This window comes from Scyliorhinus torazame, chromosome 4 (assembly GCF_047496885.1).
Source record: "Scyliorhinus torazame isolate Kashiwa2021f chromosome 4, sScyTor2.1, whole genome shotgun sequence".
In the NCBI taxonomy this organism is placed as follows: domain Eukaryota; kingdom Metazoa; phylum Chordata; class Chondrichthyes; order Carcharhiniformes; family Scyliorhinidae; genus Scyliorhinus; species Scyliorhinus torazame.
Window position 1 is genome coordinate 236,986,964 of NC_092710.1, and position 23,981 is coordinate 237,010,944.

Here is a 23,981-nt window from a genome sequence, read left to right on the forward strand (position 1 = left end):
GAAATGGCTATAGCTGAGTACTCCATCCAGGCCACCTTCGGGATCAGCGCCCTTCCCAGGACAAAGAAGTCTATCCGAGAATACACCTTGTGGACATGGGAGAAGAAAGAGAACTCTTTACTCCTAGGCCTAGTAAATCTCCAGGGATCCACTCCTCCCATCTGCTCCATGAAGTCCTTAAGCACCTTGGCCGCTGCCGGCCTCCTCCCGGTCCTAGACCTGGACCGGTCCAGCCCTGGATCCAGCACCGTGTTGAAGTCTCCCCCCATTACCAACTTTCCCGCCTCCAGGTCCGGGATACGCCCCAGCATACGCTTCATGAAGTTGGCATCATCCCAGTTCGGGGCATATACGTTCACCAGAACCACCGCCTCACCTTGCAATCTGCCACTCACCATCACGTATCTACCCCCACTGTCCGCCACTATGGTCCACACCTCAAACAATACCTGTTTCCCCACTAATATTGCCACCCCTCTATTTTTCGCATCCAAGCCCGAGTGAAATATCTGTCCCACCCATCCTTTTCGTAATCTGACCTGATCCGCCAGTTTCAGATGCATCTCCTGCAGCATGGCCACATCTGCCTTTAATTTCTTTAGGTGCGCAAGTACCCTTGCCCTCTTAATCGGCCCATTCAGCCCTCTCACGTTCCACGTGATCAATCGGGTTGGGGGGTTCTTTACCCGCCCCCCCCTCGTCGACTAGCCATCCCCTTTTTTAGACCAGCTCCTCACCCGGTTCCCACGCACCCACTTGTCCCCCCAACGGTGTCCTCCCGTCCCGACCATCCCATCCCGTAGCAGCTCCCCCTTCCCCTTAACAGCAGCAACCCAGTTACCCCCCCCCCCCCCCCGCTAGATCCCCCTCTAGCGTGATTGCTCCCCCCTTGTCGCTTCCAGAAGTCAGCAAAATCTGGCTGACCTCGGCTTCCCCCGTTTATCCTCAGCCTCCCATTGTGCAAGGCCCCCTCCTCCCTTTTCCCGCCACAATTACCATAGCGCAGGAGCAAAGCCCGCGCTTCCCCCTCGGCCCCACCCCTAATGGCGCAGCTCCCTCTCTCCTTCCCCTTCTCCTTCCCCACCGGCGCCCACAGTTCACCATACCCCCCCCCCCCAATCGAGGGGAAAGAGAAAATTTTCCCCCACCTTCCGATTCCCAGTCCCATGAAATCACACCACTACTTTATTACAAAAGTTCTTTCTCTCTCCAGTCTAGTCCAGGTTCTCCTCTTCAATGAATGTCCACGCCTCTTCTGCCGTCTCGTAGTAGTGGTGTTTCCCTTGATGTGTAACCCACAGTCTCGCCGGCTGCAGCATACCAAATTTAACTTTCTATGGAGCACCGCCTTGGCCCGATTGAAACTCGCCCTCCTTCTCGCCACCTCCGCACTCCAATCCTGGTACACGCGGATCACCGCGTTCTCCCACCTGCAGCTCCATGTCTTTTTCGGCCGTCTCAGGACCATCTCCCTGCCTTTATAGCGGTGAAACCTCACCACTATAGCTCGAGGTATTTCTCCCGCCTTCGGTCTTCTCGTAAGGACTCTATATGCTCCCTCCACTTCCAAGGGGCCCGTCGGGGCCTCCGGTCCCATTAAGGAATGAAGCAACGTGCTCACATATGCCCCGACGTCCGCTCCCTCTGCACCTTCGGGAAGACCCAAAACTCTTAGGTTCTTCCTCCTCGAGCTATTCTCCAGGGCTTCCAGCCTCTCCATGCACCTCTTATGCAGTGCCTCGTGTGTCTCTGTCTTCACCACCAGGCCCTGTATTTCATCCTCATTTTCGGCAGCCTTTGCCTTCACGCCACGAAGCTCCAATTCTTGGGTCTTCTGCGCCTCCTTTAGCCCCTCAATCGCCTGCTGCATCGGGGCCAGCACCTCCTTCTTTAGCTCCTCAACACATCTCCGAAGGAACTCTTGCTGTTCCGGGCCCCATACCAAACGGCCTCCCTCCGCCGCCATCTTGCTTCGTGCTTCCCTTCCTTGCCGCTGCTCCAGAGGATCCTCTGCAATCCGGCCACTATTATCTCCTTTCTCCATGTACATCCGGGAGGATTCCCTTCTGTTTCACCGCACAATGGGTTTAGCCGTCAAAAATTGCCGTTGGGGCTCCCAATAAGAGCCCAAAAGTCCATTCAAACGGGAGGTGCCGAAACGTGCGACCTAGCTGGTCATCGCCGCACCCGGAAGTCTAGAATCCATTATTAAGGTAGAAGTAGGACATTTAAAAAAAAAAAATCATAATTCTATCAGTCAGATGGTTTCGGTGAAAGGGAAAATTCTTTGAGTTCTTTGAGAATGTAGCAAGCAGGTTGGATAAAGGGAAACCAGTAGATGCTGTGGATTTCAATTTCTAAAAAGCATTCATTGTGTCATACAAAAGGTTACTGCACAAGATAAGAGCTTAAGGTGTTGGAGTGATATAGGAGCATGGATAGAGGATTGGCGACTTCACAGAAACAGCCGGGATAAATGGAGAATTTTCAGGTTGGCAAACTGTAACTAGTGGAGTCCTGCGGGGGTAGAGATGGGGCCTAATCTTGCAATCTATATTTAATGACTTGGATGAAGGGACAGAGTACTGTAGTCAAATTTGAAAATAGTACAAAGATAAGTAAGAAAGCAAAATGATTGAAGACACAAAAAAGTATTTTCCCTGGTTGAGGAGTCAGTGATGAATTATCAATTAAAAAGTTTCACAGGAGTAACTGGAATAAAATTAATTCTGCAAATGTTGGAATGCTTTGACATAGAATAATGGAGGGTGAAAACCTTTAAAGGAAAAACAAATATTTGAAGCAGAGAAAGATATAGACTTATGGGGGAAAGAGCGGGGCTGTGAGATTAGTTTTGACCAGCAAAGGGGCAGCACAAAGACAATGGATTGAATGAATTCGAGAACTACATTAAGATGGTTTCAAAACAAAGCTATTTTGAGGCTTACTACTAAGTTAGAGATCAATTGTAATCATCATTAGTGAATATAGTCTTCAAATTCATGTTCAACTCCATCTGTACATTATAGAATCAGAGAATCTATGGCGCGGGGACAGGCTCTTCAGCCCAAACTGGTCCATGCCAACCAAAAAGCCCATCTAAGCTAACCCCATTTGCTGGCGGGTGGCGCATATCCCTCTCAACCTTTCCTATCCATGTATCTGTCCAAATGCCATTTAAACGTTGCCAATGTCCCCGCCTCAACCACTTCCTCCGGCAGCTCATTCCACATTAGTACCACCCTCTTGTGTAAAAAAAGTTGCTCCTCAGGTGCCCATTAATTCTTTCCCCTCTTAACTTTAACCTCTGCCCTCTAGTTCTCGATTCCCCAACCCTGGGGAAAAAGTCTGTGTGCATTCACCCTATCCATGCCTCTCATGATCTTATACTCCTCTATAAGATCATCCCTCAGTCTTCTACACTCCAAAGAAAAAAGTCCTCGCCTGTCCAATCTCTCCCTATAACTCAGTCCCTTGAGTCCTGGCAACATCCTTGTAAATCTCTTCTGCACTCTCTCCAGTTTAATAACATCTTTCCTATAGCAAGGTGACCAAAACTGAACACAATACTCCAGATGCGAACTCACCAATGTCCTGTACAACTGCAACATTACTTCCCAACTTTTATAGGGGCAGCACGGTAGCTCAGTGGTTAGCACTATGGCTTCACAGCGCCAGGGTCCCAGGTTCGATTCCCGCTTGGGTCACTGTCTGTGCGGAGTCTGCACGTTCTCCCCGTGTCTGCGTGGGTTTCCTCCGGGTGCTCCGGTTTCCTCCCATAGTCCAAAGATGTGCAGGTTAGATGGATCGCCATGCTAAATTGCCCTTAGGTTAGATGGGGTTGCTGTGTTACGGGGATAGGGTGGAGGTAGGGTGCTCTTTCCAAGAGCCAGTGCAGACTCGATGGGCCGAATGGCCTACTTCTGCACTGTAAATTCTATGATTCTATGATACTCAATGGCCTGACTGATGAAGGCCAGCATACCAAAAGCCTTCTTTACTGCCCTATCTACCTGTGACTCCACCTTTAGAGAACCGTTAGTAGTAAGCATTTTTAGAAGAAACTTAAAGACTTATATTTCTTAGAAAATAAATCATCAGGTTTGGACAGATATATTTATTCTATGTATTGTTACGTATATATTGGTGCTAATTCACAGCCTCTACACCCATGTGATGAAGTTAAAAATAACCCAACTGTGCCAAAGGCTTACGTTTAATCTTACGTTTAAACGTACGTTTTTATCTCACACAACGAATAACTGTATAGATTTGCTCAGTCATTCATTAATTGTTTACTTTTCTTACTTGTTCCTATCCCAGGTATCCTCAATAGTGAGGAACGGGCTATCCAACACCTGAAAAGCCTCAATGTTTCTTCCATTTTTCATCAAGAGCTGCTAGCCCTTTCTTCTCATTTTTCTTAGTCGAATAACAATTCTCAGTCCAGCATTCAACATTAAGGCTTTTAGTCTGATAGAATCATAGAATCCCGACAATGCAGAAGGAGGCTATTTGGCCCATCAAGTCTGCACCAACCCTCTGAAAGAGCACGCCACACAGTCCACTTCCCTGCCCTATTCCAATAACCCCTTAACCTAACCTACACATCCCTGGACACGAAGCGGCAATTTAGCATGGTCAATCCACCTAACCCACACATCTTTGGACTCTGGGAGGAAACCGGAGGACCCGGAGGAAACGCATGCCGACACGGGCGAATGCGCAAACTCCACATAGACAGTCACCCAAGGCCAGAATTGAACCCAGGTCCCTGGCGCTGTGAGGCAGCAGTGCTAACTACTGTGCCACCGTGCTACCCCTGATTGGTGGGTGGCAGGGAAGAGTTGTGGTCAGGAAACCCGAACAATAGGTTTCCCTGAACACACGCACATTACAATTAACAGCCAATTGCACAGAAAATCCTTTCCAAAGTAGTTGTAGCTCAGAGTCCTTCCATTCCCTTTTTCACAATGGAACATAAATGCTGACATGGGCTGGTTGGCCAAACAGAATATCATACACAGAATGCACTATGTAATTCCACATACATAAACTGGGCCAAAAAATGGAATTATGTTAAAATGAGATTCAGCTTTAGCCACTGGTATTGCGTGCACTCCACCCACAGCTAATTCCGGAGTTAACATATCAGATTTTGGTTTTCATTATGACTCAGCCAGTTAAATGATCAATTTTACAGGGTTTTTCTTTTTGAACGGAAGTTGCTTCATCTTATAGAAACAGACATTATGCTCGAATATGTGGAGCAATATTGTAAAAAACGAAACTTCAAGATTAGTATCATGTGGCTTTCTCTTTATTACGATCAATCAATCTGGTGGCTCTTTATCAGATATTTAGTATTTTCTTTTATTGTTCAGGGATTATGGTATTGATAGGAGCCACTTCGAGGGCTATTCTTTGGTTATTACAGTGCAGTTACTTTCAGTATAATCACTGACACACATTACTTTCGTTAAAATCCACAACCACAAGAGTACCTCTTGATAGCATGCAATGTGGCCACAATTACTAATCTTCCAATGTGACCAATCTTAACCAAACAGCACAGTTATATTACAACATCTGATACAGTAGCCTGGTCAATTAGCAACCAGAGGTTGTGACTTCAAATCCTATAAATGTAAATTATGAAACTGGATTCATTAAATAGACTAATTTGTGTTCTATAATCTTTATTAGTGTCACAAGTAGACTCACATTAACACTGCAATGAAGTTACTGTGAAAATCCCCTAGTCGCCACATTCCGGTGCCTGTTGGGCACACAGTGGGAGCATTCAGAATGTAGAGTTCACCTAACAAGCACTCCTTTCAGGACTTGTGGGAGGAAACCGGAGCACCCAGAGCAAACCCATGCAGACACGGGGAGAACGTGCAGACAGTGACCCAAGCCAGGAATCGAACCTGGGTTCCTGGTTCTACAAAGGAACAGTGCTAACCATTGTGCTACCATGCTACCCCTACCACAAGAACAAATGATAAGTAAAATTCAGCTTTGTGTATAATACAGCTGGTTCATTAAAATCCAACAGGAAAAGAAAACCACCATCCCTGACCAATCTGGTCTACATGTGACTCCAGTCCTACACTAAGTGGTTGACTTTCAATGCTTTCTAAAGTGACCTGGAAAGGAACACACTTGCAAACAATTGATACAAAGTTCAATGTTTTAATAAAAGAAAAATGGGCAGATATCAGCAATGATCAGTCAACGGTATTAGGCCGAGGCAAAAACAATTTAGTCCACGTGACCCTGCAAAATGCTTACCAACATATGGGGATAGTGTCCAAGTACAAAAAGCTGTCCACAGACTAATCCAAGTAACAGCTTGACATAGTTGTACTCACAATGATATCTGGTCACTGTATATCCCAAACACCATCATCATGCACCTTGAGATATAGGACGGGATTCTTCATCCCGCCAGCCCAGTTTTCCGACACGCATGCACCCACCGGCAGGGAGATTCTCCGTTCCTTCATCTGGCCAATGGGGTTTCCCATTGTGGGCCACCTCACGCCATTGGGAAATAGACGGGCGTCGGTGCCCTGCTGGCAGGGCGGAGGATCCCGCCGATGGAGAATCCTGCAGATGAGATCGCGTGAAGATTCATGCCTTCAGGAAAAATAAACCTATTGGTCATCAGATACCATCAAGCAACAAAACAAAATGTTCAAGTGGAGCTCTTCAATGTCTAGTGGTTTTGATAGTAGCTCCAATAACCAAGCTGGTGAGTGCTGAAGGACACAGCTGCTGGATTGGCTTCGATTAAGTGACAAAACTGACATGAAGAAGCACCTTACTTGACCTTATTCTCAGCAACCTGCACAGCTGTCAAAAATGTGACCATCACAGAGTGTGATATTCTGGCCTCGTTACACTCTTGCTCAAGCATAACGAGGCCAGTGAATAGCGGGAGAGGCTAAAAAATGAGAACCGTGCCAGGCGGCAAATAGTTTGTGATGCAACCAGCCCATAGGTGAAATCGGGATCTCGCCGTAGTGTGGCGAGAAACCAATTAGCACCACTGAAGCCCAATTTCCATACAATTGATGGGAGCCACCCCATTCAGCGGCCACCCCAGCAAGTGCTCATGCTGGCGATGATCAGTAGTCCTTTTGAAAAACATGAACCTGACGGAAGGGCTTCAGTGGGGAGCAGAGGAGCCGATTGGCCATCTTTGCTCACAGTGAAAGAACCCGGGAGTGTTGGGCTGGGCTTGCCACCCCAGTGCTCGGCTGGAGGTGGGGGACACTCCGCAGGGATGGGCCGCCATAGGTGGGGCGGGAGAGGGGGGAGGCGCTGGGGGGGAACCAGGGGGGGGGGGCAGCTACTCGCAGCACCACCATGCCTACCCCAGGATCATTCACCCCTGTTCTGGGCAACCCTTGTCCTTGCCTGTCTGCCCTACCGACCTTGACTGCCGTGGCCTCTGGCCATGCAGCTGAAGGCTATTGCTAAGGGAATTGGCAAACATGGTTAAGTGAGTACTTTACACATCCCAAGTAGATTTGCATGAGTGAGCGGGCCGTGTAGCATGTGGAAGTCATTGCTTAGCATCCCAATCACACCTTGATGCATGGACACTGTGCTTGGACACTGCGGTAGGCAGCAGCACACATGTAGGAGCCAACATCCGAACACCCAGGGGATGGGACACAGCTCCGGGCATATTCTGCGGCCGTAGGGTGGATCGGTGCCACGGGGAGTGGGGGATGCCTGGAGAGATGGGCCAAGGGTCCGGGGGTCAGCCTGCATTGTGGAAGAAAATGACAGCGGTGTCATTCTGGTTGTGCACAAGGGTGTTGAATGTGTTTTACAATTTCCACTCTCCCGATGCGGGCTCTGGGGCCGGAGGGCCCCGGCTCACTTGGAGACGGCACATGCACAGCTGTGCTGCCCTGTTCCTTGTGCTGACTTCGAGACACGGCCTCATCAGAGGGGTCTAACTCGGGGGAGCTGGTCGTCACCGTCACCACTCCTGCAGATGGGTCCAGGTTGGCACACAGCGCCCCCTCCCCTGCTCAGTGCCCATAGAGCCCTGGGGTTCATATTGGGATGGAGGGGCAGCTGGTTCCAGCCCTGGTTGCCCCTGCATTTTCTGGCTCTGCCAGCCCAGTGGTTCCCAATGGTCTGCACCATTACGTCAATGCCCTCGGCGATGCTCCTCAGTGACCAGGCCATGCTGTGCAGTGCTTTGGCAATGCCCACCTGCAACTGGGATAAGGTCCGCAGGGCCTCGGTCATTCCCATCTGAGAGTGGGACATGTCCTGCAGTGCCTCAACAAGGTCCTGCAGCGCCTCAACAAGGTCTACCTGGTACTGCATCACATCCCCCAGTGAGTCGGACATTCTGCCAGTGCCCTCAGCCATGGCCATCACCGACTGCGCGATGCTTCAGGCACGTTCACTAACCGGCTCTCCACTGCAGCCGCCACCCTATCAGTGTTGGCCTCAGTGCCACGCATTGTCGGTGCTATCTCCTGCGCCCGCAGCCTCTGGGACTCCTCCAAGAGGCTATCGATCTGCTGGAGTGACGCTGACATCTCCCTCTGAATGTCCAGCTGCTCTCTATCATCTCCATCAGCTCCATGATGACCTCTTCCATAGGCTCAGCATCAGGCTGGGACCCAGCTGGGTCCTGGGATCCAGCAGCCGTCCGACTGCTGTTTTGCCTGTGGGTTCCTGCCTCCACCTGATGTGCATATCAGCAGTGTGGTGCTCACCAGAACGTGCCCCAAAAGTCTGGCCACTAAAGATTCCCACCGAGGTTCATGTGTCTGCCCTGGTGGAGGGTAGCTGTGACGCGACTATTATGATGGCATCCATTCATCTGGTCAATGGGAGTGATGAGTCAGTCTGTAAGGCAACAACAACTCACGTTTGACAGGTCATTTGGTGGGACCCGATGGTTCATCTCTGCGGCGTCCGCCAACCTCTGTGTTGGTGATTGCTCTGTCCTCTTTCATACGAGTCACCTCTGTGGCACGTTCCTCAAATGAGGTGAGGATTCTTATGTCTGGCCCTCTCCCGGTGATTGTGGAAGAGGTTTCCCTGAGGAGACACAGAGTGGGCATTGCTAGCCACACGTGTGGTTCACGGTGGTGATGGCGGTGATGGAAGGGTTGGGGTTGCAAGGAGAGTTGGGGGAGTGGATGTTTGCATGGGGGCAGAATGGTCTCGGGGTGGGGATGCATTGGTGTCTACTCACTCGTGCTGCCACGGTGTAGGTCGTTGACCTGTTTCCACTCAAGGCCAGTCCTCCTGGTCACACTCTCAGTGCTCACTACCACTGCCACCTCGTCCAAGGCAGCACTGACTGCCCTATGGCTGACTCTCCAGAACCCTCGGTGGAAAATAACATCCTCCTGACCTCCACTGCATCCAGCAGCCTCCCCAGATCTGTATCCCCAAATCCTAGGGCTGGCCTCCTGGACGCCATTGTTGTGAGCTGGCTGAGGTTGGCTGAGCAAATGCAGTTTAAGTGCTGCTCGCCCTTGTTAGCGGGGGGCTGGCGAGCGTGGTGCTGGCAAATCGGTTGGCGAGCCTTCACTTGCAGCGTGAAGCCCATGGGGCCTCGTTAAGTGAACGAGCGCCAGGAAGCTCACAGCAGTAACCGCTCGCTACCATATTTGGAAATTTTTCGGGAGAATCGCGTCCCCTATGACAATTTGCTCATGAACCTCAGTCTCTCTCCCGGAGTTCCATATCTACCTCCTCATTCTCTTGGGTGAAGATGTATGTGAAGTATTCGTTCAACACCCTACCAATCCTCTGGCTCCACCCACAGATTTCCCCCTTGGTCCCTACACTTTCCCTGGTTATCCACATCCCATTGATATACTTTTTAATTTTACCAGCCAAAGCTCTCTCATATCCCCTTTGCTCTCCTAATTGCTTTCCTAAGCTCCATCCTGCATTTTCTGTACTCCCCTTGTACTTGCTAAAAGCCTTTCTATATTTCTTATAATATCTTGAATATCTCTGGTCATCCATGGTTCTCTGGGTTTGTTACTCCTTCCTATTAACCTAGAGGGAACATATTGGGCCTGCACCCTCCCCAATTCATTTTTGAACGGCCCCCACTGCTCTTCTGTAGATTTCCCCACAAGTAACTCTTTCCAGTCTACCTTGGTCAGATCCTGCCTTACTTGACTAAAATACACTCTCCCCCAGCCCAAAACTCCTTTTTGCAACTTTTTATTTATTTGTCCATAACAAACTTAAATTGTACCATATACCAGACGGGAAAGACTACTTCCCAGGGTTGTGAAGGAGATTGTGCAGGCATTGGTGATGATCTTTCAGGAATCATTGGAGACAGGGATGTTCCCAAAAGATTGGAGAATGGCTAATATAACACCCCTGTTTAAGAAGGGAGTCTGAAGACAGGAAATTACAGGCCGGTTAGCCTGACTTCTGTTGTTCGTAAAATTTTAAAGTTTATTATTAAGGATGAGATTATGGAGTATTTAGAAGTGCATAACAAAATAGGACTGGGGGGGGGGGGAACTGTTGATATAATGTAAGTTTTATAGGAAGACAACACCCAGCTTGTTTTGTTTAATAATTCTTGTTTATTTTTATTATTATTTGTACTTCCTTCTTTGTTTGAGACGCTGACTGAAAGGTAGCTGAATGCACACAAGAAACAGGACAAATCCACCCCAGCCAGCCAATTATTGCCCTATCAGTCTACTCTCCATCATCAGCAAAATGATGGAGTGAGTCATCAGCAGTGCTATCAAGCGGCACTCAGCCCCTGCTTCATTGCAACCTTGGCTCAAACACAGACAAAAGAGCTGAATGCCAGAGATGAGGGGAGAGTGACTGCCCTTGACATCAAGGCAGCATTTGACCAAGTATTACATCAAGGAGCCTGAGCAAAGCTGGAGTCAATGGAAATCAGGGGGAAAGCTCTCCGTTGGCTGGAGTCATACACGGCACAAAGGAAGATGGTTGTGGTGGTTGGAGGTCAATCATCTCAACTCCAGGACATCAATGAAGGAGTTCCTCAGGACTAACCATCTTCAGTTGCTTCATCAATGATCTGTCTTCCATCAGAAGGTCACAAGTGGGGATGTTCACAGTTGACTGCACAATGTTCAGCACCATTCGTGACTCCTCAGATAATGAAGAAGTCCATGTCCAAATGCAGCAGGACCTGGACAACGTCTAGGCTTAAGCTGACAAGTGGCAAGTTACATGTGCGCCACATAAGCGCCAGGCAATGACCATCTCCTACAAGAGAGGATCTAACCATCATCCCTTGACATTCAATGGCATTAACGTCGCTGAATCTCCCACAATCAACAACCTGAGGGTTACCATTGATCAGAAACTGAACTGGACTCGCCATATTAACTGTGGCTACCAGAGCAGGTCAAAGGCTAGGAATCCTATTGCAATTAACTCACCTCCTGACCCCCCCAAAGCCTGTTCACCATAGAATCAGAGAACCACTATAGTGCAGAAGGAGGCTATTTGGCCCATTGAGTCTGCACTGACTCTCTGAAAGAGTGCCTTAACCAGGTTCCCATCCTATCCCTGCAACCCAAACATCTCTGGACACAAACGGCAATTTAGCATGGCCAATCCACCTAACCTGGACATTTCTGGACTGTGCGAGAAATCGAAGCACTCAGAGGAAACCCACTCAGACATGGGGAGAATGTGCAAACTCCACATAGACAGTCACTCAAGGTTAGAATTGAATCCGGGTCCCTGGCGCTATGAGGCAGCAGTGCTAGCCACTGTGCCACCATCTACAAGCCCAAGTCAGGAGTATAATGGAACTCTCCACTTGCCTGGATCAGTAAAGCACTAACAACACTTAAGAAGCTCAACACCATCCAGGACAAAGCAGCCTGCTTGATTGCCTCCCAGTGTCTCTATAGGTTTCCTCTGGATGCTTAACTGGCCTTGATGTCTTGGGATGTACAGATTGGGTGGTTGGCCATAATGAATGTGTGGGGTTGCGGGAATAGGACGTGACCCTAGTGGGCTGATCGTTTGGAGGGTCATGTAGCCTCGATGGGCAGAAAGACCTCTTTCTGCACTGTAGGGATTCTATGTTAAGAGCAGAGAGGTTATGATGGAGCTGTATAAAATGCTTGTTTGGCCAGTTAGAATGCTGTGTGCTGTTCTGTTTGCTACATTATAAGAAAAATGCGATTGCACTAGAAAGGGTGCAGAGGAGATTAATCAGGATGTTGCCTGGACTGGAGTGTTTCAGCTATGAAGAGAGGCCGGATAGACTGGGGTTGTTTTCCTTCGAGCAGAGAAGGCTGTGGGGGGACCTGAGAGGCATAGATAGGGTCAATAGTAAGAAACCATTCCTCTTAGGTGAGGGGTCAATAACCAGGGGGCAGAGATTTAAAGTAAGTAGCAGGTGATTTAGAGGTGGTTTGAGGAAAAATCTTTTCACCAAGAGAGTGGTGGGAATCTGGAACTCATTTCTTGAATCATTGGTAAAGGCGGGAAGCCTCACAACATTTAAGAAGCATTTAGATGAGCACTTGAAACACGAGAGCATTCAAGGCTATGGACCCAGTGTTGGAAAATGGGATTAGAATAGATTGATGTTTGATGCCGGTGCAGACACAATAGGCCGAAGGGCTTTTTACTATGTTGTAAAACTCTATGACTTAATGAATGTGTTAAGGTTTATGTGTGCCTGTTGCATCTAGGTACGATCAAGGTGAACAGAATTGAAGTTCTGCAAGAAGTTCTGGGCACTTTACCTTAGGAAGGATATTCTGGTCTTGGAGGGAGTGCCACAGAGATCGGCCAAAATGGTAATGTAACCCTTGGAGTCGTGCTATGAGCTGAAATCACACAAACTAACGTTGAATTCCCTGAATATATAAGATTCCGGGGGAACTGAATGAAAATTTCAAGATATTAAGGTGAACAGATGGTGAGTCTACGATTAGTGGGCATAATCTAATTAAACTCAGAGTTTACAGGAGTGAAAGTAGGAAGTACTTGTACATATTAGAAGCTTTGAATTATCTTCAAATGGCAACAAGACTGGAATAATTGTTAACTTTACATCGGAGATTGATATTTTTTGCTAACCAAAGGTATTAAGACTTATGGAGTTTGACTGCAGATTAGCAATGATCTCAGTGAAGTCATCTTGTGTTCCTATGTTCCTTTGGATGCATCTTGAACCTTTAATTAATGTAGAATTTTAACATTCAGGAATGTCAGTAATGCCAACAATTTGCCACTATTTCCTCCCATGTGGTGTACTAAAAGTTGTTTGAAAAATCATTCAAAATATAAGGTGTAAATTGCACTGCAACATATGCATCTGCTGGTGTAAAATCTTAAAGTTAGCTCCCTCAGCTCTCCACAGAATTGAGCTATATAACTTGGCAATTTGTTAAACTCTGCAAGCCATGTGCAAACCACAGCAAGATATTCTCTTTTATTTGATTTCTGCAAATCTATTCAAGCAAATATGGGAGAGTTATTTTGTAATTGGAGATTGTTTTTTAAAGAGGGCCTTTATTAATCTGATATGCAAAACTTCAAATTTTTGCACAATGCAGGGTCATAGTGACTGAGAAAAGTAAAATATTGGGCAGAATTCATATTCTCCTCCTCTAAATTAGCTAACAAATATTAAGCTCACTTACATTATTTTAAGCAAAGATTTTAAATCTTCCCATAGCCTAGAAATGAAACAAAAATTGTAATTAACTACTGGACCCTTCCTTAGAAGTTGCAGCCAAATACATGAAGCTGTAGTTAGAGCATAGCTGTAAAAATAGTTCATCCTTAATTAAATCTAAGGCACACCAGCACATCTCTTAACTTACAATATTTCATTATGTAAGTGAAAAACTTCTAAACTTTATTATTCTTCGTAAATGCTATTGCAATCCTCCAAGGGTTTACCATTCAGTTTCAATAACAGCAAACACGTTTCAAAAAACACAGGCCTCATAACCGAGTACAAACACAGTCCATTTTTCAAACAATGCTGTTTTCTGATATAGTACCTCAATCTATCCCTTCCCGTGTACCAATCTTATTTTTAACTTTTCTGATGGCACTAATTCATGCTGGCATACATTTGGACGGCTGCCGCCAATTCTCTGGTAACTTGCACATTGCCATTTTTCATGCTAGAACTTAGGCTGTGAGTATCGGTGGGCAATTCAAATGTGGGGTGGACATCACAGCTGAGTTGAATCCCATTCTCACCTGATGTCAGGACACAGTCACTTTCCAGCATCGTCACCAGGAATGAGATTCCTTCTCCTTGCCGGAGGTTAAGGAAGACAACTATAGTATCCCCAATGCAACCGTGACTGAGATTAGCAAACTCAATACAGGCCATGGATCGTATAATGAAATTACCTGGTCTGTATGGCACGGTACTGTCAGGAGCATTTATCTGCAGGTGAAGTGCTTTTAAATTAATAAGGTGATCAAAGTGTGTCCATAGAGATGGCCAAACAGGTAGAAGGATATACAAGAAACAAAATTAATAATTTCTAAAGGCACTGGGGAAGAAGCCTATCCAGCAAGTAAAAAGCATGCTAAAATGTACAAATTAACATGGGATTGGTTGATATTTTAAATTCAAACATGACTGGAGTAGTCTAATAAGCCGACTACATTGAATTTTTATTGAGGTATTTCAACTCTGGCATACACCTCGAGTCAGTAGCCCCTATTAATTGACCAATGTACACTAGAACATAATCCATCCCTACCCTTCAAAAAAATTAGACCTACAAAATACCATTCAAAATAAGTCATTCTTTCAAATAAATATATGTATATACAGTTGTTGCTTTACAGAATCTGAACATTTATCATATAAAATCTGCAAAGACTCGTTTCTTGCATTACTGAAAATAGAAAGCGCATTATAGAAATAGAAAGAACCACAGAATATTTGTTTGTTCACAGCATATTGGAATAAACTGAATAAGAAAACTAATCCTAATATTGTGATGCAGACATGCTCCTGCAGTCCTTGAAAGGGTCCAAATTCTTACAGTTTTAAGGGAACTGTTGAACATGACAACTGACCATCACTGTTCGACTATCCTTTTACTGGAGTGAAAACAGAATATTTGTTTTAAAAAATGAGGAGCTTTCTTTTGACCCAAAACAAGTAAAACAAGTTGCTCAACAGAGTTCTTATGCAATTGTTTTAATCCAGCTTATATACATCCTTCAAAAAGGATACCATCTCTAACAAAAATACTTGTTTTGACATCATGGTTGTAACTTCCACAATTCTAATGACCTACCTTTCACCAAAGAGGAGTGAGAGAGTGCACGTGCCTGGCTGAGCATCAGAACATAATGTTCAGCCTGGCACTAAATTTATCAAAGCAACCAACATTTAATTTATGTCACATTATTAAATCCTTTATGGAACCTTCGCCGATGCTAATTTAGAGAATGTAAACAATTACAGTACTGTTAACTCCACTTGGCCCAGCTGCATTTCTCATAAGCCCATCCATGCTCCATGCTAAGAAAAAAAATAAAGTGCAATTTTTCCAACTTGTTGTTGTCAAACAGGGCATACCTTCAAACTTGATTTTTGGAAGAATATCTCTGCGCTAAGATCCTAAGGGGCATTTGTTATATTGTGGTAGCCAACTCAACATTAAAAATACATTTTCAAAAAGCTTACTCAATGAAAATCACACTGACGTTTCAACAAATTTGTCTTGGACAAATCCGCAATTATCCTGCAGAAAAACTGTAGAATTGATTTTTTTCTGGACAGAATAGTCACACAAGGGTGATTCGGTGATCCAGTCTTCCAGAAAACATCACAAAAAATAAAAGGTCACATACCCATGATTTCTTGAGATGCGTGTATTGCGAGTACTGTTCCCTGCATATGCCAGATCATCCCATGTTTCATGGATGTTATTTATTAATTCAGATTCAGCTTTCCAGTATAACTGCCATGAGTTTATATATATTATACAAGTACTTAATATCTAAAACTTCAAGACAGTGCAACACATATTATTCATATCAAAGAGATACTGTCGTGGTACCACTGTGAAGACAGCTGTCAAGCTAACTGCTGTACTTTTTATAAAAACTTCTGGGATTTAAAAAAAGTCTCTTATTGCAGGATAAGCAGCTTGTGCAAGAAGAGTATGGAATAATATGCTCAATGCACTACATTTACTTTCACATTACAGTGATCTCAGAGTAATACTGCTGGATGCTACTCACAACTTTCCAATATATGCAGTTTTTTTTATTAGCATTGAGCTCTGGGCAACAACCTTTACAGCAGGTCTGACCCAATTAAAGAACAGACCCAATTAAAGAACAGAATAGTTAATGTATAGTGACCAAAGAAAAATGCTGCTAGCCTCCAAGGCACAAGTTAAGAGTCAGCATTATGAGCAATTTAGTCCATAACAGATAAAAATGATCAGTGGGGCCCAACTCTCTGTTTTGGTTTAGATCTTCCCTTCCCTCCTTGTAACATCTTAACTGTATTGTAGTTTCATACAAATAATTTATTGCCACAACTTTATCTGAAACATCTCTCAGATCTAATTGGTGATTGAACTAAAATATGCATGGAATGAAATTAAATACTAACCTATTTTTAAAAAAAATCAACTAAAATCAAAGTTTGTCAGATGTACAGGCTGCATGGAGACATACAGAAATCCACTTACAGAACACAACAGAGGCCCAAACACTGAATTAAGTTATCCATAACGGGTCATCGTCCGATAAGATCAGTCTTTGCGTGAATAAGCAATAGTCTCAGGGCATGTGGCACAGAAATGATGGCCCATGCTTTCCACTGCCTCATGATGTGCCCTGTCGCTTTTGCTGCTGGGCTCTTATGTATTCTAGTTGTTTCTTACATTGTTGATAGTATGTGGATAAACTTTTGTTTTCTTCCAAAAGCTTCTTGTGTTCTTGAACTAGCCGGGAGGTATTCTGTTGGTCTTTTTCATCCTGGTCCAGTTCTGCTATTAGTTCTTGCCTAAAGATACAGAGGGAGAAAAACAATTTTGAAAACAGTTACTGAATTTCACATCTTTTAATTGAGCTGATGGTACTATTGTGCTACAAAATAATGTTTCTGAATCAGTCATTAGAGATGTTCAGAAGAGATTTAATGGAATGACACCAGAGCTGAGGGACTTCAGTTATGTGGAGATCCCGGAGAATCAGGGCTTGCTCTCCTTGGAGCACAAAAGAAGTCAGCATACAGGTACAGCAAATAAGTAAGGAGGCAAATGGAAGGTGGACGTTGTGTTTTTGCAGGAGACGCACCTGAAATTGGGAATTAGACGAGGCTGAAGAAGAGATGGGCGAGGCAGGTGTTTCACTCGGGGTTGGACATGAAGACAAGGGGCATGGCGGTGCTGGTCAATAAGTAAGAGATTTTTGAGGTGTGTAGCTTTGTAGCCTATCGGGTGAGGGGGTAAGAGGTCATCTGAAGGTCAGTGGGAAGCTGGGGGGCCGGTGGTCCTGGTGAATGTTTATTCCCCAAATTGGGACGATGTGGACTATATGAGGCGGGTGTTGGGAAGATACAGGACCTGGACACTCACAGGCTAATAATTGGGGATGGACTGGTTAAGTCTTAGGTTGTCGAAGGTGACTGGGGAGCCGAGGGAACATATGGGGGGTAGGAGTGGGGCAGACCGTGGAGGTTTGGGAGGCTGAGGGCGAAGGAGTTCTCGTAATTCTCACATGGTGCACCAGGTGTATTACAGGATCAATTTCATTGTGATAGACACCGCGCTGCTGGCAGGGATGGCCAATTCAGAGTATTGTCGCGATCATGATTTCCGACCACATACCGGGTGGATTTGCGCGTGGCATGTGGGAGGCCCAACGGCCGTAGTAGAGGTTGGATGTTGGGTTGTGCGAGGGGTTGAGGTCCACATTCGAGGGGATATGGAGTGGAATGACACGGGGGGGCGTCTTGGCCTCCGCACTGTGAGAGGCACTTAAGGCAGTAGTTAGGGCAAATTTATTTTGATCCGAACGCATAGGGAGAGGGTGGAATGGGAGGAGAGAGCAAGGCTACTAGATGAGATTTTGAGGATGGATCAGAGGTACTTGGTGGGGCCAGAGGAAGGGTTGTTAAAGGAGAGACAGAGGCTCCAGATGGAGTTTGGGTTAGTACCCACGGGGAAGGCAATAGGGCAATTGTGGTGGGCTAGCGAGGCAGCATACGCGTACGGGGAAAAATAGAGTAAGATGCTGGGCCACCAGTTGAGGAAGCAGTCAGCGGCGAGGGAGATTGGTAGGGTGAGGGATGAAAGGGGCAATGTGGCATCAGACCCAGAGGGGGTAAATGGATATTTTGAGGCCGTCTACAGAAGGCTGCACGAGTTGGAGCCTGGAGGAGTTGGAGTTCCCTAGGGTGGAGGAGGAGAGGATGAAGGGATTGGGGGCCCCAAATCAGGCTGAGGGAGGTGATGGACGGCATTGGTTCGATGCAGGCCGGGAAGGCCCCGGGACCGGACGGGCTCCCAGAGGAGTTTTACAAGAAGTTTGATGTGGAGTTGGGGCCCCTGTTAGTGAGGATGTACAATGAGGCGAAGGGTAGGGGGGACCTCTCCCACTGACATTGTCGTAGGCGTCCATTTCTCTGATTTTGAAGAGAGATAAGCTTAATGTCGTTGCAAAGTTGTTGGCGAAGGTGTTATGGTCGCAGATAGAGGATTATGTGCCAGGAGGTGATAGGGGAAGAATAGAGGATTTGTGAAGGGGCGGCAGTTGTTGGCGAATGTGCGGAGACTGCTGAATGTTATTACAATTCCCTTGGAGGGGCAGGAAGTGAAAGTAGCAGTGGCAATGGATGCGGAGAAGGCTATTGATCGGGTGGAGTGGCGTATTTGTTGGAGGTGCTGGATTGGTTCGAGTTTGTCTAGGGGTTCGTGGAGTGGGTTCGGCTGCTCTCCAGGGCGCTGATGGCTGTGTCCGGACAAACAGAATGAGCTCGGGGTACTTCAGGCTGCATCTGGGGATGAGGCAGGGGTGCCCAATCTCCCCGTTGCTTTATGCTTTGGCAAAGGCACTGGATGGGTTGGAAAGGAATTGAGTGGGGGCAAAAGGTGGCTCAATACAAGAGTCGGTGTATGCGGATGATCTTTTGTTATATATTGCGGACCCAGTGAGCAGCTTTGAAAGGATCATGGAGATCTTGTGGAAATTTGGACATCTTTTGGGGGTACAAATTGAACGTGGCGAAGAGTGTGGTGTTCCAGAGTAATGCTAGAGGGCAGGAGAGGGGGTTAGGGGAGTTGCAGTTCCCAGCGGTGGGGATGAGTTTTTGGTATCCGACGAATAGGGCACAGCTGCGCAAATTGAACTTGGTACGACTGGTGGAGGGAATGAAGGCAGATGTCAAGAGGTGGGATGTGTTGCTGTTGTCACTTTCTGGGCGCGTGCTGACAGTTAAAATGAAGGTGTGGCCCAGGTTCTTGTTTGTGTTCCAGAACCACCCCATCTTTGTCCCCAAGTTCTTTTTTAGGACGGTAAATGGGATAATTTCAGGGTTTGTTTCGGAACACCCCGCGTGTGAGGGGGGTGTTTTGGAGAGGAGGCAAGAGGCGGCTGGAATTGCTGAGTTTGATGAATTATTATTGGGCGGCGAAAAGGGCAGCACGGTGGCACAGTGGTTAGCACTGCTGCCTCACGGCGCGGAGGTCCCAGGTTCGATCCTGCTCTGGGTCACTATCCGTGCGGAGTTTGCACATTCTCCCCATATTTGCGCCCCCATAACCCAAAGATGTGCAGGGTAGGTGGATTGGCCACACTAAATTGCCCCCCAAAATTGGAAAAAATGAACTGGGTACTCCAAGTAAAATTTTTTTTAAAAAATTACTGGGTGGCTAACATCGCAATGGGCAGTGGAGGTGGGGTCGTTCTGGGGGCGGATGGAGGCTGTGTCACCTAGGGGCACGAGCTTGAGTGCACTGTTGTTGGCGTCCTTTCCGTTTTCACTGGTTCGGGAGTCTGTCAGTGGTGATTTCAGTGATGTGGGTGTGGAGCCAGTGCAGATAACATTTCGGGTTAGAGGGCATGTTGCTGTGGACGGTGATATGTGACAAACATAGGTTTGTGCCGGTGGGGCTGGATGTGAGGTTCTGGGGTGGCTGCAGGCGGCGTTAAAGTACTTTAGGGATTTGTTTATAGAGGGCAAGTTTGCAGGTCTGGAGGAAACATACAAGCTGCGCAAAGGGAATGGTTACAGATACCGGAGAGAGATGCCGTCCTCCCTGGGGCCTCCGATGTGGCAGGACAAGCTGTTGTCGGAGGATGATATTGGGGATGGGAGTGTGTTGGACATCTGCAAAGAGTTGATGGAATGGAGGGCGCTCTGGTGGAGGAGATTAAACATAAATGGGAGGAGGAGTTGGGAGATAGGTGCAGGCAGGGAAGTGCGGAGGGCGAATGCGTCCTAGTCATGTGTGAGGTTTTTAAAAATAAATTTAGAGTACCCAATCATTTTTTTTTCCAATTACGGGGCAATTTAGCATGGCCAATCCACCTAACCTGCACATCTTTGGGTTGTGGGGTGAAACCCACACAGACAGGAGGAGAATGTGCGAACTCCACACAGACAGTGACCCAGGGCCGGGATTTGTGCCCGGGTCCTCAGCGCCGCAGTCCCAGTGCTAACCACTGCGCCACATGCCACCCCATGCGTAAGTTTAAGCCTCATCCAGTTTAAGGTGGTGCATAGGGCCCACATGACTGTTCGGAGGATGAGCCGGTTCTCTGCAGGAGTGGAGGATGGGTGCGAGTGGTGTGCGAGGGGGCCCGCAAATTACACTCATATGATCTGGGCGTGTCCAAGGTCGAGGGGGTTCTGGCGGGGGTTCTCAGATGTGATGTCTGTGATTCTGGGTGTGGGGTTAGTTCGAGTCCAGAGGTGGCAATATTTGGCGTGGCGGTAGATCTGGGGATCCAGGTAGGTAGAGAGGCCAGGGCAGCATGGTGGCACAGTGGTCAGCACTGTCGCCTCACAGCTCCAGGTTCAATTCCGGCCTCGGGTGACTATCTGTGTGGAGTTTGCACGTTCTTCCAGTGACTGTGTGGATTTCCTCCGTGTGCTCCGGTTTCCTCACACAGTTCAAAGATGTGCAGGTTAGGTGGACTGCCCATGCTAAATTGTCTCTTAGTGTCCAAAAGGTGGGGTTACGGGGATAGGGTGGAAGCATGGGATTAAGTAAGATTAAGCTCTTCCAAGGGCCGATGCAGACTCGATGGGCCAAATGGTCTCGTTCTGCACTGTAAATTCTATCATTCTAATGGCCTTTGGCTTCCTGATAGCCTGGAGACGGATTTTGTTTTGCTGGCGGGACTAGGAGCCGGTGAAGGCGGGGGAATGAGTGCAGAATGCCTGCATTTGGAGAAGGTCAAGTTCGCCTTCCAAGGGGCGGAGGAAGGGTTCACCCAGAGGTGGAAACCGTTCATTGATTTCTGCAAGGGGAATTGAGATGTGGGTGAGGGAGAGAAGGGGGGAAAATTAGGAAGGTGGGCTGTGTTGCAGTGTTGGTATCGGGGGATGTTGGGGGGCCTGTGTTTTCTGTTCCTGTTATTTGTGGAGTTCTGAGATTTTCAAGTACATATGCAAGATGCCTTTTATTAAAAAAGAGGCAAACGGAATATTGACTTTCATTGCAAGGAAGATGGAGTATAAAATTGGGGAAGTCTTGTACAACTGCACAGGACATTGGTGAAACCACACCAAGAGTAATGTGTACAGTTTTGGCCCGCATATTTATGGAGGGACATAACTGCATCGAAGGCAGTTCAGACAAGATTCATTAGGCTGATTGCTGAGCGAATGGGTTGTTTTACGAGGAAAGGTTGAGCACATTGGACCTCTCGTCATTGGAATTTAGAAGAATAAGCGCTGATCTTATTCAAACAAAAAAGTCTGAGGGGGCTTGACAGAGGTAGAAGCTGAGAGTATATTTCCCCTTGTGGAGGAAATCTACAACCAGTGGCCACATTTTTAAATTAGGGGGTCTTCCATTTAAGACAGATGAGGAGGAATTTTGTCTCTCAGAGGCCTGTTCATGTTTGGATTCCTCTCGCCCCAAGGAGGATGGGTCATTAAATACGCTCAAAGGATGAGACAGAAAGATTTTAAATCAACAACCGGAGTTGAGGACAGGCTGGAGAGTGGAGTTAAGGTCACATCACATCAGCCATGATCTTAGTGATTGGCCGAAGTGGCCTACTCCTGCTCCTATTTCTTACGCTGTAATTCTATTTACTGCCTTTATTCCATCTGCCTTCATACACTTCCCTGCAAAATTCAAAAGTTTCAATCTAAAGACTGCCAATTCGCTCAGTATGCACAGCTGATGTGTGATCTCACTGACTAAGGGAGGCGGGGAGGGGGCCGGGAGGCGGGGAGGGGGCCGGGAGGCGGGGAGGGGGCCGGGAGGCGGGCAGGGGGCCGGGAGGCGGGCAGGGGGCCGGGAGGCGGGCAGGGGGCCGGGAGGCGGGCAGGGGGCCGGGAGGCGGGCAGGGGGCCGGGAGGCGGGCAGGGGGCCGGGAGGCGGGCAGGGGGCCGGGAGGCGGGCAGGGGGCCGGGAGGCGGGGAGGGGGCCGGGAGGCGGGGAGGGGGCCGGGAGGCGGGCAGGGGGCCGGGAGGCGGGCAGGGGGCCGGGAGGCGGGGAGGGGGCCGGGAGGCGGGGAGGGGGCCGGGAGGCGGGGAGGGGGCCGGGAGGCGGGGAGGGGGCCGGGAGGCGGGCAGGGGGCCGGGAGGCGGGGAGGGGGCCGGGAGGCGGGGAGGGGGCCGGGAGGCGGGGAGGGGGCCGGGAGGGGGCCGGGAGGCGGGGAGGGGGCCGGGAGGCGGGGAGGGGGCCGGGAGGGGGCCGGGAGGCGGGGAGGGGGCCGGGAGGCGGGGAGGGGGCCGGGAGGCGGGGAGGGGGCCGGGAGGGGGCCGGGAGGCGGGGAGGGGGCCGGGAGGGGGCCGGGAGGCGGGGAGGGGGCCGGGAGGGGGCCGGGAGGCGGGGAGGGGGCCGGGAGGCGGGGAGGGGGCCGGGAGGCGGGGAGGGGGCCGGGAGGCGGGGAGGGGGCCGGGAGGCGGGGAGGGGGCCGGGAGGCGGGGAGGGGGCCGGGAGGCGGGGAGGGGGCCGGGAGGCGGGGAGGGGGCCGGGAGGCGGGGAGGGGGCCGGGAGGCGGGGAGGGGGCCGGGAGGCGGGGAGGGGGCCGGGAGGCGGGGAGGGGGCCGGGAGGCGGGGAGGGGGCCGGGAGGCGGGGAGGGGGCCGGGAGGCGGGGAGGGGGCCGGGAGGCGGGGAGGGGGCCGGGAGGCGGGGAGGGGGCCGGGAGGCGGGGAGGGGGCCGGGAGGCGGGGAGGGGGCCGGGAGGCGGGGAGGGGGCCGGGAGGCGGCCGGGTGGAGGGGACGGGGCCGGGAGGAGGGGAGGGGGCCGGGAGGAGGGGAGGGGGCCGGGAGGCGGGGAGGGGGCCGGGAGGCGGGGAGGGGGCCGGGAGGCGGGGAGGGGGCCGGGAGGCGGGGAGGGGGCCGGGAGGCGGGGAGGGGGCCGGGAGGGGGCCGGGAGGCGGGGAGGGGGCCGGGAGGGGGCCGGGAGGCGGGGAGGGGGCCGGGAGGGGGCCGGGAGGCGGGGAGGGGGCCGGGAGGCGGGGAGGGGGCCGGGAGGCGGCCGGGAGGCGGGGAGGGGGCCGGGAGGCGGGGAGGGGGCCGGGAGGCGGGGAGGGGGCCGGGAGGCGGGGAGGGGGCCGGGAGGCGGGGAGGGGGCCGGGAGGCGGGGAGGGGGCCGGGAGGCGGGGAGGGGGCCGGGAGGCGGGGAGGGGGCCGGGAGGCGGGGAGGGGGCCGGGAGGCGGGGAGGGGGCCGGGAGGCGGGGAGGGGGCCGGGAGGCGGGGAGGGGGCCGGGAGGCGGGGAGGGGGCCGGGAGGCGGGGAGGGGGCCGGGAGGCGGGGAGGGGGC

The 23,981-nt window shown here is 49.7% G+C and overlaps 1 protein-coding gene across 2 annotated transcripts in view; it reads right to left on the bottom strand.

The window, feature by feature from the left end:
• Positions 1–13,843: 13,843 nt before the first annotated feature.
• map3k7 (mitogen-activated protein kinase kinase kinase 7) overlaps positions 13,844–23,981 on the bottom strand; it is a 226,774-nt gene continuing 216,636 nt past the window's right edge. For both annotated transcript variants that reach the window (XM_072499501.1, XM_072499500.1), the window contains one exon: positions 13,844–17,032. In XM_072499501.1, the coding sequence (XP_072355602.1) occupies positions 16,852–17,032 (181 nt within the window). In that variant the 3' untranslated portion in view covers positions 13,844–16,851. The remainder of the gene's footprint in view (positions 17,033–23,981) is intronic.